This window comes from Scomber scombrus, chromosome 8, assembly GCF_963691925.1.
Source record: "Scomber scombrus chromosome 8, fScoSco1.1, whole genome shotgun sequence".
In the NCBI taxonomy this organism is placed as follows: Eukaryota; Metazoa; Chordata; class Actinopteri; order Scombriformes; family Scombridae; genus Scomber; species Scomber scombrus.
In genome coordinates, this window is record NC_084977.1 from 22,090,063 (window position 1) to 22,109,470 (window position 19,408).

The window sequence follows — 19,408 nt, forward strand, 5'->3', positions numbered from 1 at the left end:
CCTGTGCTCTTTCAAAGCACTTTAAATTTTAATCTTTCATTTGCACTCTGTCCTTTTAATGATTTTAAAGCAAATCATTATTTTATGCTGCAATCTTATTTTTAATGCTCTATTATAGTATTTTATTTCTCTCTCTTTCTATGTTTCTGTACTTTGTTTTTATTATTAGTGTGTGTGTGTGTGTGGGGGGGGGGGGGGGGGGGGGGGTATGTATGTGTTTACTATGATTGGGTTTTATTTTTATTTCTCAAATTCCATGTTTTTTTCAATTTTTTCTGTTAAATGTTTGTTTTATGTAAAGCACATTGAGTTGCCACTGTGTATGAAATGCGCTATATAAATAAAACTGCCTTGCCTTGCCTTAAGATAGACTTTGAACCCATCCTTTAAACTTCCTAACAGTATATAAAGTGGATACAATTGTGCAGGAGCTGTGGGACAGAGGGGTGGTCATCATAATTAATAAAAGTCTTTAGTTTAAGTGTCTTTAAAGTTAGCAGCAGGAGGTGATAATTAATTTGAAATTCAAGGTTATTCACTGATTGTGGCTAAAGTCTATGCCCCTAATATAGATGGGAGTGAAGGCATGCTTGATGGATGATAAACTAATTATAATGGGAGGAGATTTCTATCAGTTTCTGGATCCAACCCTGGACCCCAGCTGTCCATCCTTTCTGGACAGCATAGATCAGTGGTGTAGCTGTGCTGGAGAATTTATGTTGAAATACATTTTACTCCTTTCCCATAATGTATTTCCAAGATCTACTACATCTGGATTTCCAAATATCTCCTCTTTTCCACCCTAGCCTGTGCTATGGGAAGTATTATTGTGTCATCAACTCCTTATTTATCTCATACTATGTGTTGACTGTGGCTCAGGAGGTAGAGTGGCTTGTCAATTAATTGGAAGATGGGAGGTTCGATCCCAGGCTCCTCTGATCTGAATGTTGAAGTGTCCTTGGGTAAGAAACAGAACCTCAAATAGATCTTAAAGGCTATGCAAGCGGTGCATGAGTGTGTGTGAATAGGTACTATATTCGATCTCCTGATGAGCACGTTGGCATCTTGCATGGCAGCCTCTGCCATCAGTGTATGAATGTGTGTGTGAATGTTGTAATGCAGTGTAAAGCGCTTTGAGTGGTCTGAAGACTAGAAAGGTGCTGTTTAAATACAGTCCATTTACCATCATGTTGATATAAACTTAAAGAGGATATGTAATGTACATTTCCAGGTCTATATTTACATTCTGGGACTGTACTGGAATATCTTTTCATGATTTACAGTTAAAAAAAACTCCTTATTCATTTTGTACCGACTCTTTACACAGCCCCTCAGTTCAGCCTCTGTCTGAAACAGGCTGTTTTAGCTCATGTCTCTTTAAGTCTCCCTTCCTGATGAGGTTGCTCTGTTCTTATTGGTCAGCTTCTGGTGGCTTGGGAAGCTGCATAAACAAACAGTAGTAGTAGGATTTCACTTTTTCTCATTCTTTACTCAAAATATAAACTTCTCAAATACATCTGTACATGTTCGAGTCTGAATCAGATCAGAAACATGTGAGCAACAAACATTAAGAACAGATGGCCCTTAGTGGGCATGCACCAACAAATTTAGGTAACTTTGCAAACTAAGTTTTCAGAGCAAGCTGACCATGTTTAACATAGACATCGGACATCATAGCAGTATAAAAATAATGATGAAGACCACCAAAAGCATGATATGTCCTCTTTTAATGATCCTCTTTAGTAAATCAAGTTGCACAGATTTCCAGTCTGTTTCAAGATGGCAATTTCAGAATATCTCTATCATTGTGTAAGTGTTTAAAATGCTCAGAGAAATGGAAATTTGAACATATAAACCTCCACAACAACTGGGTTGAATCTACTCCGTTACTGAAAACTGTTTCCAAGATTAAGAATGAATTTTCAGTGACATGTAGGATATTGTTTGTGACACTTAAACACTCTTGTGGTTTTTTATTAGATAGATTTCTGTCAGCTTGTCACTCTGTCAGATTATAGATGTTAGGGTGATTGTAGTTTCTGTAGCTTTACTGTAACATATAGTTAGTTATCCAGGCTGTCAGATATCAACTGTCTCCTTCTACCCTGTCAATGCAGGGTTTCACTCTCACATCGCCTGATTTGATTAAGGGACTCCCTACAGACTCATGTTAATTGGATCAGGTGTGCGTAAAGTATATGACACTGTACAACATCAGAGTTCACTTTTCTCTGCTGTGCTGCATTAGTTCTGACAAGACTTCTTTGGCCGTCAAGTTACTGTGCACCTTAGGAGGAATTTAATCCAGTTTTAATCTGCTCATATCATCAAACCTCGATGTGAAGCATCCTGTCTGAGCTGATGAGTTTGAGGGGCTTATCACAGAGCAACGTCAAGACGGGACTGAATGAATGACAGGCCGCTCATTCCTGCATGATCCGGTGTGACGGCTGGGAGCTGATGAGCAGTCAGTCATCACTTCTCATTAAGATGAGAGTGATGATAGAATGGAAATCCTGACAGAAGCTACTCTGCTTTGATGTTTATTCTTATTTATTTTTGGCTTATTGGCTTCATGCCTTGAACAGCCTGGTTATAACTTATGCAGGCAGGTGTTATTGAGTAAAATTAAGTACTTTCATGGTGCTCTTTAATTTGCTTGATTCATGGAGATGTTTTGAGCAGGATTTTACCTCTTGACAGATGGATAATTGATGAGGTTTACCACACATTTCAGACCAGACGCTCCCAAATGAAAAGCTTAGTTAATATATTCTCACCTCCTTCTTTTGCTTTCTTAAACTTAAGAAAATATTTGTGCTGCTCTCAGAGAATTACACACATTCATGTCATAGTTGCTGTACTGGCCTCTGCTTATTTTCATTTGATAAGTAGCTGCATGGATGGCCCTGCTCAAGGGCAATTGGGCGGTAGCTATAAGAGGTGATGGAGATCATTACTCGTGCATTGAGGTTTTCAGGATGGGAAATTTGATGCAGCGATTTAACGCTCATGTTACCCTACAGATGCCCTGTCTGTAACAGTGCTCGGTCTTTGTCATTCTTGAAAGCAGATTGAGCTTTTAGATTACAAACATTTCTTGTAGACATAATTAGGTTTAAATAAAAATATAATTAGTGACTATTTAGACCTGCAGCTTTTTTTCTTTAAAATCATTGGCAACACTTTCACAGTTTTTTCAGCAGGACCAAATAATCATGGTGCCTTTCACAGAATTTGTGAAGCTGGGGTACATTTAATATGCATTCAACATTTTGCATATACTTGCAATTTTCTGCAACAGCCTTTGCAATCAGTTGGCCTTTTTTTGGCATCTCAGCAATGAAAAGTAACACATTCATGGTGAAAGCTCTACACTTCATTGGCATATAAAATACACTCCAAATAGCCATCAATGCAGTCATGGAGCACATGCGTACAGTTTTATATAATATAAATATTCTTATATAATAAAAATATAATAACATTTCTAAAATGTACTCATAATGATAATAGAAAAAGTACTGTGAACTCTCAGGTCAGATGGGTTTTATTAAAGGAATTCCTGCTTGGTCTGACTTTATCTTTGCTTAAAATTCAACCTTTACACTTATTTTGCTTTTCAGTCCTTGATCAAACTATCATAGAAATCAAACCGCAAACAAATAACTTTTGCAGTACTTCTCCAACCTCTGTGACAAATTAGAAGTTTAAATCTCAATTTAATCCCAAAAGCCAGGTGTATAACAAATCAGATTATTTCCCAATACCCTCACTTGTGGTTTTTGCAAGTAGTCAAGTGGCCACTTGTGTGACATATTTCAGATCACCGAATGGTGCCAGGGTGCCTGTTAAGACCACATAAGTGTTTATCAGAGCTCACTGGGACACTCTTGATAAATAAAGACACCCTGTGTACCATGTACAATTGATTTGTTGAAGCAGGGCTTGGATCAAACAATCAGTATTTACAATATCAGTCAGATGGCATTAAATAAACCCACACATTCAGGAGCTGAGAGAAAAGAGCAATTAAATCAAATTAGGCAGCAGGTAGGTGTATTGTACCTGAAAGAGACAAAACACAACATTAGTTTTAATGGTTTCAGTCTGATAAAAAAAATTGAAGGAATGGACCATAGGCTTATTTTTTCAAAATCTTGGATATTGTATATTATACTTATATTTACATTGACAGTGTATATGATATTGGTTGCATCAAGAAGCACAGATTAATTGTTACACCATAACCATCTTCTGAGATTCTGACATAACATACTGTTTGGACATTAATAAAAATAGTAAACAGTAAATCCAACTTTCAGAAACTTCAACTTCTTCTTGACTGTTGATAAAACCAGCCAATTGCCATGTGATAGGTGACACTGGACAACTGGACGAATGTTGTGCAGTATGCAGTGGTGAATTGTGGGATACATTTATCACATCAAAGTGGTATTAGGAGAAGTGTGCGTCAAGTGTGGGTTGAGTGTAGTGTGTTTGTGTATATTAGGCATTCTTGCCTACTACTTGGTATTGTGTGAGGGTGCACTTCAATTCTCAAGACAGCAAGGGTGAGTATTGGGATGCACCCATTGTCTTAGTTTCATCTATATGCTCAGCATTGAATCCATGTTGTTCAGTCGACTCAGCTGTGCCCTGGTCTCTGCTGCTATTGTCTATTGACAATTGTGGCTTCAGTAATCTGTGTTGAAACAATAGCGACTATTGTTTGTATGCAAATATACAGTAATTCAGCCAAATCCAGCAGGGACAATGCTTCATATAGCCAGTGCTGACCTATATAAATGCCTATTTATCTTGCTTAGACAAAGTAGAGGGCCTCCTCCCAGCACACATTATCCTCATTAATATCAGTATCATTGAGTGGCAATGGGAATGGCTCATTACATACATTAACATTATGCAAACTCTATTAACTGTGTAATGTTGCATGGATACACCAAAGTGCCTGTGTAGTCCTTTATCGTCCTGTGAGCCTCTTTCCTCTGTTAGTCCCTGTAGCGAGTGTGTGTTTGTCTTCAAAGAGAGCAAGATGGCTAATTGGACAGTTAGCGGTTAGCAAATCTTCAGCTTCATTTGCACCAATAACCTCATTACACCAGTGGAGCGTCATCAATGACCTCGAGGTTTCTGAAAAACAATCACATTTGGACATTTTGAATATTTTTTGTCTATTTATAGGTCTATCCACCATCATGGCACACTCATTGGAAGAGTGGGGCCCCAAAGTGTCACTGGTTTACATCCCAACAGACGAACAAAATGAAGCAATGATTATATTCAATTCATGTTTTACCCTTTTGGCTTTGACCCGTACACTAAAGATGTTATTGAGTGTGATATTTCCATTTTAAATGTATTGTTTAACTGTGAATTTGTTCTTATTGTTGCTTAATTTTCCCATAAAACAACACATGGAAGGTTATCACTTGCATTGCATTCCTCTTTATGATAATGTATTCCATCCAAAAATAATATCTATAGCCAGTATATTTATATACATACTGTAAATCAAAGGAACAAAGTAAACAATGAACTGGCTGGTATAATGGGAAGACTCAATGCTGCTTCTATCAAAGATTAAAGCTAGAAGCTCATTAAAATTGAATAAAAATCAAGCAATAATATACAGGAGGTTATGTAATACCAAGTGTGTAGCAACTGTAGGTGCCTATACATGTACAAAACTTCTACATAGACCCTAAATGATGCTTGGGAGAACTGATTGTTTCAAGTCAATGTGTTATGATGCATAAAGCATAAGTAAACTTGAAGTGACTCTGAAACTGTCATGTAAGTATGCCACAAAACCTCAACTGGGGTGAGTTTCTGCAGAGATAAACTGGTTGAGTGAGGAGTGCCACGTGCAGATGGATTTATGGTTGTGATACAGCTGAGTAGCATATAAAGCGGTTTGACCGAAAGTGATACTCTCATGTTCTGATGAAAGTAAAAAATGATTGATGGCACAACAAATGAGGTGCACTCCAAAAAGTATGCCTGTAATGCTCACGTTCCTGTCTTACAGTTTCATTTGTTCTATTAGTTTCAGTCTACTAGTATCAGTGCAGTGCATTATTAGTGTCTATGGTTTTATAAATAAATTCGATTTTTTTTCTTGCAGTCGTTTAAACAAACAAACACAAAAAACAACAATCTTATATATTTGCAAAGAAGGAGTTCAATTATTTCTGTCCCTCACTGTAAAACAAAGAGAAACTGTTACTCAAATAAATTTCAGCTTGTGGCTTGTGATGGATTTCTTTATATGGTCATCAGCTCCGCTAACATTATGTCATTTTTCCATTGTTTTGTGAGTAGTCACGCCGAGTCATGACTGGGGTCGAGCTGGCATGCTGTGAGTGTTTTTCCATTACACAGCAAAGTGAAATAAGTAGTTTACCTGTTGGAGATGTGCTGGTCGTCTGCAGCTCTTCATCAAATATAAGTTTCTGCTTGCAGCTCCACTAATTCAGTGAGGGACATGTTTCATTTCAGTTGTCCATGGAAACTGTTTGGAAAAGGCCAGGCAAATAATTGGCAGGTGACTGGATGAACCATCTGTCTAGAACTGTCTATCACCATCTTACCTTTGGAAGCAGCTGGATTTGGGATAATCCATCTGCCTTCTAGTGGAACCACTGGTGGTTCAAGCTCATAACTTGAAGCCTTACAAGATGGATTCTTGTGTGATCTCATGATCTTGTAATCTTATGAATCCAGCTGCCACACAAGGTAAAAACTGAATGGTTGCAAAATGCGCCAGTATAAGATAAATAAGGAGTTGGTTTTTTTTACTGTGAATCATGCATCCAGAAATGAAAGTACAGAGCTGGAAATGTGCATAATAGGTCTCCTTTAAAGCAATGATCAACTGGGAGATTATCACTGTAGTGATGCCAGCAGGTGCTCAGGGGACAGTAGGGGACAAATTGCAACATGGAAAATGGCAGTTATTTTCTTCTTTTTCTGGTTCATCAAAAGATCACAGAATTTTGTAACATGTTAAGGAAGAAAATTATGATTTTTGACCATTTTTATCAATGCTTGGGTGGTCTAAGATACTTAAATTTTGCACCAAATCTTTATAACAAATGGTATCAACCCAAAATATTGCTGCAACAACTTATGAGACATAAATGGGCATGGTAGTGGCCATCATATACTTCCATCATAATGTGGAAGCTGTAGGTGTGGTTTGAACGTTGTTATTTCAGTACTGTAAAAGGTGGCAGGTTTATCCAGTGAGCTGAAAGTCCCTCCTCTTCTACAAAGAGGAACCACTTCATTATACTTCAATGTATGTTTTGTGAATTAACGTGTCACCACTAAATCAAATGTTCTGATTTTCTGTTGTGTGTGTGTGTGTGTTTTTTTTTTAAAGGGAACAGCCCATCTTTAGCGTTCGAGCTCATGTCTTCCAGATTGACCCGGCCACCAAACGCAACTGGCTCCCAGCCAGCAAACATGCTGTTACCGTGTCCTTCTTCTACGACGCCAGCCGCAGCGTGTACCGCATCATCAGTGTGGGTGGGACTAAGGTCAGAGCCTAACACACACACATATATGTGACACACAAATGTGAACACATAGACACGGATACATAAATGCTACAAAAGTGCATAGCACACTGACACGTGCCTGTATATGTATATGTATATGTGTATATATATATATATATATATATATATATATATATATATATATATATATATATAAAAGGGGAATTCAAGCATTTCATGGGTTAGAGCTTGGTCAGTGTTTCAGTGGGCGTTCCTGTCGAGGAGACACTGGTGACCCTTTTCAGGTCACAAAACTCAAATAGTGCTGCTTAGGAGAAATGTAAAGAATGTGAACAATAAAACATTGTGTAAAACAATATTTTTTGCTAAATCTTTGTCAGCATTGGTTGATTTTAAAGTACTCTATTTAACAAGCTTGACATTTTTAATTGATAATTATATTTCTGTCAAATAAAGTCAGCATAAGATGTGTTACATAATACAGTGAGACTGGATGAAAAATCAACTCAAAGTTTTACGGAGCTTACTTTTGTCTTGTGTTATATCTACAGTCACATTCTGTATGTTTTGTTGTGGTCAGTAGTAAGTTTATAGTATGTTTCTCCCATGGTGTTAGTTCAGCATCAGTTTGCTGACTCTTGCTGTGGGAACTATCACATCCTTCTGACTTGCATTTGAATTAGCCCACTCCTGCATCCCATCCTGCAATTCTTAAAGGGAATTAAATATGTTTTATATTTCGATGGGACTTTCATGGATGGGAATTCAACAGTCAAACTCGCATAGCAGTATATTATTAACACACACACATTGGTCATGCTGCATCCACAGCAGCAGTAGAGCAGCTGAGAATCCCAACTCTAACTGGATATCTTGTTAGTATCTAAATGATGACTACAAAGCACTGTGCTTTGTACACAGCCAATTGTGCCAATTTACCGCCCTGAGACTCGAGGCTTTTGGGGAAGAGATTAAAGAAACCAACATTTGGCAACAAATCCATCTTATCAGACTGTTCACTTGAGAGTGTTACTGAACAGATCATCGTCGCACACCACAAGAAGCTTTTTCACACAGCTCTCTTTCTCTGCCCTGGTTGTTGGATATATTGTCTTTATTTGCATGCAGCCTGTTGTCCAGTAGACCCCCCCATGACAGTTATTTAACTGCACAGGCTCAGATTGCGGATTCTGATGATTACATAATGTAAATGTAATTCCTGGTATTGATTTTTCTGTTACGTGTCATTGCTAATGAGCATCCTAAAGAAATATGTAAAGCTCCAGGAGCAGCATGTTCACTGTAATGAGCTGCTGCACAGTGAATAGTTGACATCTTGATAATTATATGAAAATCTGCATATTTGCTGGTCAAGTACATTATAAATGAAAAATAACCATGTGCTACATAATGAATTTGGCATTTAATGGAATTATTCATATTCTTCTGGTTGGCTTTTGATATTGCGAATCATGTGTCCTTGAAAAGGACCTTCTTTTGAAAGCAGGCTTTTTATGCATGTGAAGCAGCTTGATAAATGCATTTCTTTAAGAGCCTGGAAGCACCTAGGCTAGTTATGGCAGAGATGGAGTCAGTGCACCTTTATCACACTGTAGATTTTTTAGGTGTGGACTTGCTAGAAAATTCAAATTTCAAACGTGTATGAAATAAAAAATATGTTGGTAAATAGTGCTAAAGGAATTGTCTCATCTTTATATTAGGGTTTATACTGGAGCTGCAACAATTGCTTAAAGAAAATAGTGAAAAATGTCTAATGTAACTTCCCAGAGTCAAAGCTGTCGTCTTCATACACGGTTGCCCATAAAGTTGGAATAATTTTGTTTTCAGACACATTCCTCTTTTTATTTTCTATTTATACACATCAGTAATCACCTTTGATCAGGTGCAATGAGATTGATCAATACAATTTTGAGAATATATACACTTTATCTATCAAGAATAAATCACATTGTCACAATCATTTCATGAGAAAAAGTAAAAAATATTTTTTTCCAACTTTATGGGCGACCGTGTATGTATTGATTTGTCAAACTGAAAGTCCAAACCAAGTCATATGACAAAGAAAATCATTAAATCATCTCATTTGAGAGGCTGAAACAAGCTAGTGTTCTGCAGTTTTGCTTAAAGATGACTAAAATGATAATTTGATTATCAAAATAGTTGCCAATTAATCAGTCGACAAATCGTTCCAGCTCTAGTTATACAACATAGACACTACATACCCCATCCCCTGTATACATGTTGGCTTTATACTTCCATATTCAGTGCTTCCATGTTTAATATCCCTCTCGGTTCTAATTTATATCCTGTTATTCTGTGCTGGATACTGATATTTATCACACCAACATCTCACTTTTCCTACTGAGATCATCTGTCTTCTTTTATTGATGCCTCACTGTATTATTGCTTTATTCTCTGTGGTGGCAGGCCATCATCAACAGCACCATTACCCCTAACATGACCTTCACCAAAACCTCCCAGAAGTTTGGCCAGTGGGCAGACAGCCGGGCCAACACCGTCTATGGCCTGGGCTTTTCCACAGAACAGCAGCTGCAGCAGGTAAAAACAAATCATACACGCACTCAAACAAAATACTTCAAAGCGTCTTTCATTTATTAGATATTACACCGACGGGGTAGACGAGGGGAAAAAAGAGAGACTGTGGAGCAGGGGAGGACCGTGATATGATGATCAAGGAACTGCTTTCACTTTGTAATAATCCTTTATTCTTGTATTTGTCTAGGTCTTATATTTATGCATACATTTACTAAATGTCTCCAGTACAAGTATTGAAATACAGTTTTTCTTATCATGACAAAGACTTTCACACATGGCACACATCTGCTTTATCTCCAAGATTTTAACTTTGCTGTGATCTCCTGGAGTTCAGACTTGCACCTTCTGGGGTCTTGATATGTCTGATCCATTCTCTGGAGCCCAGAGATACTCAGTTTATCACAGAGGTCTGGGAAGAGGTGTGAGTGTTTATTTGGGGCTAAAAAATCTGATATATAAAAGATCAGTTGACTAATTGTTTTGCTTTACTCTGTGCAGTACAGTTTTCATATTGATGCCGTCGTATGTTTCCAATGTTCTGTAATATTGAAAAATAACCTAAATAAGAGAGATTTTTCCACATTTAACAGAGGCTGTTATCAAGGGTGCAAAATAACAAGGGCAGAATGAGCCTCACAGTATCTGGACAATACATTAAACAAATGTATGTTACTCTGATCTCACTGATTTCCTGCTCAAGTTAAGTAAGATAGTGTGACGCGCCAGATGGTTAGTTACACCGAAACATCTGAGGAGTTGTCCTTGGCAACTGTTTAGAAAAGGTCAGGCACTTTCAAAAAATACTTGGCAGGTGATTGGATGAACCATCTGTCTATCACAGTCTTACCTTGCAAGGCAGCTGGATTCGCAACCTCGATTGATCCGAACCAACCTTGTTTCAGACACAAACGCCTAACCTTAAGAGGTTAAGTCTTACAAGATAGATTCTTCGGGATCTTGTGAATCCCGCTGCCATGCAAGGTAAAAGTAAGAAGTAATTAAATTCAGATGCTTCTTTATTTTTCTAATAAACCATCTTTATCAAATATGTAGAGATGCTGTAAGAAGATCGGGAGGAGTGACTTGAAGGTGGTGTAGGTGGTGTGTGTTTGTGTGTTTCTTGCAGCAGCAATGAGTTTTCAGGAAATCTTGGCAAACACAATGTGATTGCTACTTCTCCTCTTTGTCGATCTGCAGTTTGCGGAGCAGTTTAAGGAGGTGAAGGAGGCGGCCCGTCTGGCCAGGGAGAAATCTCAGGAGAGGTTTGAACTGGCCAACCCTGCACTCAACATTGCTGCCCCACAGGTAAAGCACCAATGCCTTTTAATTAAACCTCCTGTCAGCCCATAGTGTTTTCAGTTCTTCTTCTTCTCTTTTTTAGCTGATTAGAGCTCTTCTCAGGTAGAGGCTGGGTGGAGATATTTCCATATGCTCAAATGAATCAAAGCTGCAATTTGTTCCACCAAAAACAGACCAGATAAAAATAACATAGCTCAGACAATGCATAGTCTAATCAGCCAAAATAAGTGAATAATAAGGGAACATTTTAGTAATAAATGCATTTTTGTTGAGCCAAGTTACTTACAATTTTCTATAGTTTAAGAATGAATTAGCTCATGAAAGCTTTTCCATTTGCTGATCTGAAAACTTTCCACGGACCTCAATCTGAACAGTTTTCATTAGGAACTATTTTCTCCTGAAGGAAAAGAAATGCTGAAAACCGTCCACTGGAGCTTCTGTGGATTATCCCGAGTAACTGGGACATTGTTTCTGCAAAGGCACATTGATGTTGAGGGTTTTTAAATTGAGTTTTACAGCGCCACAAATCGAGTTCATTCACCTTGTCTTGTATTGGGATGATGAGAGAATTCTCCGGTGGAAGAAATCTCAAAACCTCCGAAAATAAAAGCAAACTATCTGCATGGAGGACAGATTTATTCCTACTCAATGAATCAAGGGTATTAAGGGGCAAGAAAAAAGTATTTCTTTTTTTATATTTGGGTGAACCAACCTTATATGGAGGGAAATTGGCAATAATATCTGCAGCTATGTCAACCGTGTGCAGACACCACCAAGGGAACCACCCGTGTTGGTAAGATTTAAAATAAGTATTATACTGTAAGTAGAATCTGAAAATGAAAGCATTTGCTGATTCAGAAAATTTCATATCAAATGTGACAAAAAGACAAATTGTCTCCATGGTTGGACATGGCCTTTGTGATTGAACCAGTGACCTTGAAGGTACATGATGGTCTCCGTAACCCCCAGTCCAATACGACTGAATGAAGCTGTAATATCCCGAAGAACTCAGTGCCTTTGTTTCTATTTTAAACATATACAGAATCACGAGGGATTAGATGGATCCCCATCTGGCCGCTCCATTATTTCCCCATTGGTTAACTCCATTAAAAGATTTCATGCATGACAAATGGAGATGGTAGGCAGAAAGAGACGCCGGCACTGAAGGTGTTTGAAGGGGTAGTAATGGCCAAGAATGAAAGAAAGAAGAATGAGAGATCAGGAGAATGGAGGGGAAAGAGGGGAGATGGAGGGAGGGAGGGAGGGCAGCTGAATCATCCATAATTGAAGGGAATCTGGCTGCTGCTGAAATGACAATGGCCAGCTTTTATCCTGCCAGCATTGGTGATTTCTTTGTGACTTGAAAACTTTGAGGTTCATTTGGAAAAGTGAAAGTTTGCCAGCAGTGGAAACTTTTTGTCCTTCACCTTTTCTTCCTCACAAAAGCTACTCTATAATGATATTACATTACATATAGATTACATCACACAGGGTGATATTTTCTGTGGCAGTTCTTCTGACATTTACAGCATCAGTGGTAACAACACAATTGCTGCTTCACAGTGTTTTGGTGGATACAATTTATTGGTCTAAACATGGAAGAAAGAATATCACATGCAAATCTTTGGGAAGCTTCAGGGCTGCTCTGCCGGTCGTGTTTATTATTGAGTTCTGCCAAGAAGAGTCTGTTTGGTTGTTGTAGCCTCATGGATTTAAAACAGATTGAGTGTGTGTGTGTCTTAACAAAGAGCCACTCAGCAGGTCTGAAAGACTGCAGAGTCACGTTGCCAACCTCACTGAGACATTCAGATAAGAGCTGGAGGTTTGTCTTGTCTATTTATTTAGCAAGGCTGAGAAAAAAACACTCCTGGATACAGCAAAACAGATAATTCATTTTAACCTGAGACTGGAAGGTCAAAGGTCAGCTCAGTGAGTAACATTTATATTTTCAGGTTGAGTCTTACAACCTGATGTAAATCATTCTGCCATTTGCTGGACACTGATAATATTTTAATCTTCCACATCTTCTAATCAGAGATAACTGTATTCTGATTCATACTCAGATCAGAACTCAGTTTGTCAGTGCCTCAAAGTATTTGACTTTGAACAGTTTCTCTTTGTTCGATCTCTGTAATATCTGCAGACGTTTCACCAAAAATACTGTACTGTAGTTTTGTCGATGACAAGATTCACTCTGAGATCTAAATGTGTTCAAAATAGTTTGATAAATGGTATAATGAACTTGTCCAAATAAATATATACTTATACTTATATACCAAATAGGGATGCAATGATCCAAAATGTTCTTGTCCGATAGAGGTTCATATTGTATCTCTCAACTCAGAGTGTCTGACGGATACTGGAGCTCGCTTTTGGAGGAATTTTACAATAACAGTGACAAAGACACTGTATTTAATGTGGACTGGTCACATCATGGCTGCACACAGAGTAGAGAAAACAAAAAAATACATTACAGAATACATTAAAGAAAGATCTGTACAGTTCCCGCTGTTTCAGGAAAGCTTGCCATATCCTCAGGGACCCATCTCACCCAGGACACTCGCTCTTTGAGCGGCTGCCCTCAGGCAAACGCTACAGGACATTGAGAGTACGCACAAATAGATTACACAACAGCTTTTACGCTAAAGCCATAAATGCACTAAACTGCATTAAATAATGGTAATTATTTATTTATTTTTGTTTCTGCACTTTAAAGACGGCATCTCAATTTCGTTGTGCCTTGTACAATGACAATAAAGACTTTCTATTCTATATATTCTATGTGTAAAATCTGACAAGACTGTCCTCTAAAAACTTTTAAGTAGCTTGACATGATCCTGTTTTGCACGTGTGTGAATTGAATTTCTTTCTCCAAAGGCAAGCAGAGCTGTTACATTGTGTCACCATGGAAACCGCAGACCTCTTTGAATGTGAGACAATGCTTTGAAAATAACATTCTCATTCCACACGCACACGCGCACACACAGACACACACACACACACACACACACACACACACACACACACATACATAAACCATTTGGACACGTGGTCATGTTTAATCGATTAGACACACACACACACACACACACACACACACACACACACACACACACACACACACACACACACACACACACACACACACACACTCTCACACACACACGCACACGCACGCACACAATCACACTCAACACCACTCACCTGGAAAGAGCTTCAAGGTCCAAAGCGGGCAAGCAGCCTGCGCCGTTTTCTAGATAAGACAGCACTCATTGATTTTTGTGTCAGGCAGTAAACACAGAGGTGTTGTAGGGGTGTTGTTGTGGTTATTATCACATTTTCTCACTTCTGAATCACCACTGTATGTAGTAAGACACCTTACTGCTGACTCCTCTGAACCTGTGTAACATAGAAATAATACCTAAACAAAGCTGTTTACAGAGTGTGAACATGAGCATATTGTATGTGCGAACTACAGCCAAGTTTTGTTGGCAGCTCCAGTGTGGCCATAATGTGAGTAAAGGACTCCATTAAAGGTGCAGTGTGTAGAATTAAGTGGCAGCTAGTGGAACAGACTTGGCAGAAATAGAATGTAATATTCAAAAGTATGTTTTAATAAGTGTAAAATCACCTGAATAAGAATAGTTTTGTTTTCATTAGCTTAGAATGAGTCCTTTTTATCTACATAGGGAGCAGGTCCACTTCTATGGAGGCTGCCATGTTGTACCGCCATGTTTCTACAGTAGCCCAGAACCCACAAAACAAACACTGGCTCGAGAGAGCATCTTTGGTGTTTTTCATGAGTTTCACAGCCACTGTAGGTTAGGAGGGGTATGCAGTTTGGTGAAATTTGCAACCTCATAGCTACATGCCACTAAATCCTACACACTGGTCCTTTAAGGATGACATGACTTTTATATATCACAGCATTGATTAAAGTTTTCTATCAACACCTCAACACATTGTTAACGAAAACAAAATACAACAAAGATCACTGACTCATACCAACTTTTTGAGCAAACAAGTATGCATCACAGTAACTGTACTGCTTGAGTTAAATCTTACTGAACCAAAACAACCAACATTGTTTAGCTACACAATATTATTATTATTATTATTATTATAATATTGTAAGTATTAGTATTGAAAAAATCCACTAGAGACAGACAAATATACAAACCTTCCATTATGATAAAGTGACATGTAGAGTATGTTGGTTTTTAGAGCGCAAAGGGGAGATTTCAGTATTTTCTTGTTGTATTTTCCACATCACCCAGTGTATCAAGTGAGTTTTGCATCACCTACAGCTGGTCAGTCAAAGCCCTGGGCAGTAACCATCTACAGCACTGCAGAGTTGTATCCACATACGCAGCCTGAGGCTTAACAGACCACACACTTTGCCTCTGATATGTGGATGGCAGCGGGGGATCTGCATGCAGTAAAGCTTCAGCTCTTAGGCTTATTTACAGAACTCAGAGATAAGATGGAGGAGGAAATGGTGAAGTTCAGTGAAATAAACATGACAAATAATAAACAGGGCCGTACAAAGAGCACTGCACAACTGACAAGTGCAACTATTATAAACAAATTTATACTGAAATGTAACATATAAAAATATGTGTATATCTATGATTGATATGATTTATTTATTCATTTCTGAAATGTTTTAGTATTTATGCCCTTTTGGGAATTGAGCCCCTACCATGGCAGTGTTAGTGCTACTGTACGTAGTGTGCAATAAAACATAGCTTCAATATTGTAGAGGATACATGAAAAATGCAAAAATAATTGCTGAAATATTTAACTGAATGAAGGCATACACCTAATTGTAATACCAGTACCTCACATATACGTATGTACAGTATATAATGTACATATATAGATACTTGGCAAGTTGAATATTTTATTTTTGTGCACTAAAAAATTTATTATTTTTATTTCCATCTGATAATAATTAAAATAATAATAATTGTTTATTCATTACATATTTCAAAGTGACCTGGCCAGCCAAGAAGAGTGATCAGAAATCTTTAATCTGTCACAGAAAGATAAGAATAGATGCACATAAGTGGAAAATAACAAGATTATGCATAAGCTTAAAACCTAAAACAATAAATATAACTCATCTTTAAATGGTGCTGCCATTTCTTCTGTAGTCACCTACATGACTGCACATAATTACATACCAAGTTTTCTTATACCCCAGGTTGTACATCTGCAGTTTGGAGTTTGGAGTAGCTTAGCTTATTGGGAAAAGTATTCTTTAGTAGTAAAATAAGCACGCACATAGGATAGCAAGTATATGTGAGGCTGATATTTAGTATATTAATTGCCACAAAAAAACCCAACTATATTCCACACTAGCTTCTGTACAATGGACTGACTATGCAGAACACCTACCCACCTGAGTGGTAACATGAAGTGCAGCGATTGAGAGAGCATGAAAAACTAGTCATCAAATAAACCAGGCAGGTCAGAATAGATTGCTAAAGGTAATGGATAAATTATTGAAACTTACAGCTTCTGCTACTCCAAGTGGTATTAGGATGAATCCAAACATAACCAAATCTGGGGAAAAAAGCCTTTTGTGGACAATTTCAGGAACACTATGTCTTGTATGATGAAAATATAGTAAAAATATCACCATCTATATATACAATGTTGTAACTAATTATACTTATATAGGGTTATCTAGTTTAAAATCACTTCAAACAAACAACCAATATGTCAGATGATGTTATTGAAGCTTGGGTTGTGGGTTTTGTCAGACATTAAAAGGCTGTAAATCCAGTAAACAGTAAAGAAGAAATAACATTGATGTCCGGTGGAATCTACTGAACAACTGTGTGAGCACAGCAGGACACAAGCTGTTTCCATCCTCTGACAGGTAACAGCTGTCATTTGTTTGCTCCTGCTGATTGGAGCTTTTTTTATTCAGCAATTTCCTTCCGTACATGGCATCTATACAGAAAGAAGCAGACAGAAATGCCAGTCATCAATATTTCAAGCCACAGAGTTGGCATTTAAAGCAGCTGAAAAAAAGTGTTAGTGTTGTATAGTGGGGACAACAGGTAAGGAAAGCATTGGGAAGCATGGGCACATGAATAAATAAAGGTGGTCTCAATGAAACACAGGATCTAGAAACGGGAACTTTATAAAGCTAAAGGAGCAAATGGACTGATGCTCAGATAAATAAGTAAACAGTGTAGATGTACTTAGAGGAACAGTAGTGCAGGGACGTCACCATGAAAGCTCTCAGGAAAGCCGTTTAATATTTCAAGTATTTGAGATTCCATTGATTACATAGCAAGTCTTCTTTCAGGACCCCCAAAATGTTAAGTTGCTGCATTGAGCAACTTAACACAACACAGGCATCCTCACAAACACAACTTGGCATTATATTTTGTGTACTTGTGGATGATTTGTCTTGGATTTTAATTGTAATTTAATCTGTTGATAGTAAAATAAACCATAGAAAAACATAAATGTATTCCATCTGTATCTTTATTCTGTCTCCATCATCGATGCAAAGCACTTAGTTGTTGTTTGTGCACTGCATTTCCCCGGACTGTGACCTCTTCTTCCTCTGTTGATATAGTTTGTTGTCTTAGTCTGTTCAGTTGTCTGTCTATGTTCGTGCTCCTGCTAACTACCCACTGATTCTGTTCATTTTAAACAAAGCAGGAACATAACAGGAATCAGTTCTTGTGCAGAAACAGAGGTTGAGTGTTGGGGGTGGGGGGCGGTGGATGGTAAAGCTTTCATGAACATTCTTTGCAATTCCAATAACTGTTTTTTTTTCTCTTTCTCCTAATATGCCCCTTCCCTCTCCCTTTTCCTGATGCATCATGGGACGTGTTCATCTCCCTCAGCTCTCCCAGGTGCGTAAACACACACGCTCTACTCCAAAAGCAATACAAAGACAACCGTCTTCTTTTGGCTGAGGGACCACTGTGCCGCACTCATGTATCGTAGTGTTGCATGGACGATTCTGCTCAATAATTCATCTGGAGTCTGATCAAAGTTGACTTCAGAGAAGCTTCAGAACACAGCGTGCATTTGCTACAAAGAGAAGTTTTTGTTAAGGAGGGCAACAACAATGCAAATCACAATATTTAAAGTGTACATGTGACGACGTGCAACTCAATTTATGAGCCTTTTTCTGAATTTATGTCCTGTAATTTGGAGAATCCAGGCAGTACACTCTATTTATCATTCAATAGCCCTTGGGTGAAGAAAATACACAGATATGTCCTTTAAAAGTGCAAATTGGTCCTTTGAACTCTGGCTAATTAGTGGGTCGTTGGCAAGCTTATGCTCTCGTGTCTGCCTTGTTTCCACTCAGCCTGTTAGCGAACAATATATGGAAAAACTGCTGTAAATTTGTAATCCCGTTTATGACTTAAACATGATCTACATTATGAATTATTCACGGATACGCACAGCCGATCTGTTGGCTTTTGGGGCTGGACTGGAGTTGTCGTAGCTTTGATTTTCCTGCTCTTGGGTTCTTTACACTGGACACTGTGCACATTCACATGCTGTGTGTTTTATTTCCATATCCATCCATAAGGGCAGACAGAGCTGCAAGCACTATAGATAATAAAAACATCATCCTTGTGGGAATACAGTCAGGCTATCTCAAATTAATAATACAAGGTTTTTCTACAGTAAGTGCAGAGTTGTAATGCTTAAGTGAAGCACTTGGTAGTTGACAATTTGAGGTTTAGGTTTTCACACAGAAAAAGATAGAAGGTGACAGGGGGTATAGAAATGTGCCTAAACTAATTAATCTACATGCTTTGAAAAAGGGGGGCTGAGCAGTCTTTTAGCCAACGGCCTCATAGTGAGGAAAATGGTTCACAAAACTGTGTGAAAAGAAGCCCAAGCCCATTTCTGGGCAGCAGGGAGGCAACATATCAAAGCAGATTGGTTGGACTTGACTGTGCCTGCCTGGAATCAAGCCATCTGTGTGCTGTAATGTC

The 19,408-nt window shown here is 38.2% G+C and overlaps 1 protein-coding gene across 1 annotated transcript in view; it reads left to right on the plus strand.

The window, feature by feature from the left end:
- LOC133984891 (homer protein homolog 3-like) overlaps window positions 1–19,408 on the plus strand; it is a 57,072-nt gene that overhangs the window by 17,200 nt on the left and 20,464 nt on the right. The window contains exons 2-5 of the mRNA XM_062424392.1: window positions 7,409–7,565; window positions 9,996–10,127; window positions 11,322–11,429; window positions 18,296–18,304. Coding sequence (XP_062280376.1) covers window positions 7,409–7,565; window positions 9,996–10,127; window positions 11,322–11,429; window positions 18,296–18,304 — 406 coding nt within the window. The remainder of the gene's footprint in view (window positions 1–7,408; window positions 7,566–9,995; window positions 10,128–11,321; window positions 11,430–18,295; window positions 18,305–19,408) is intronic.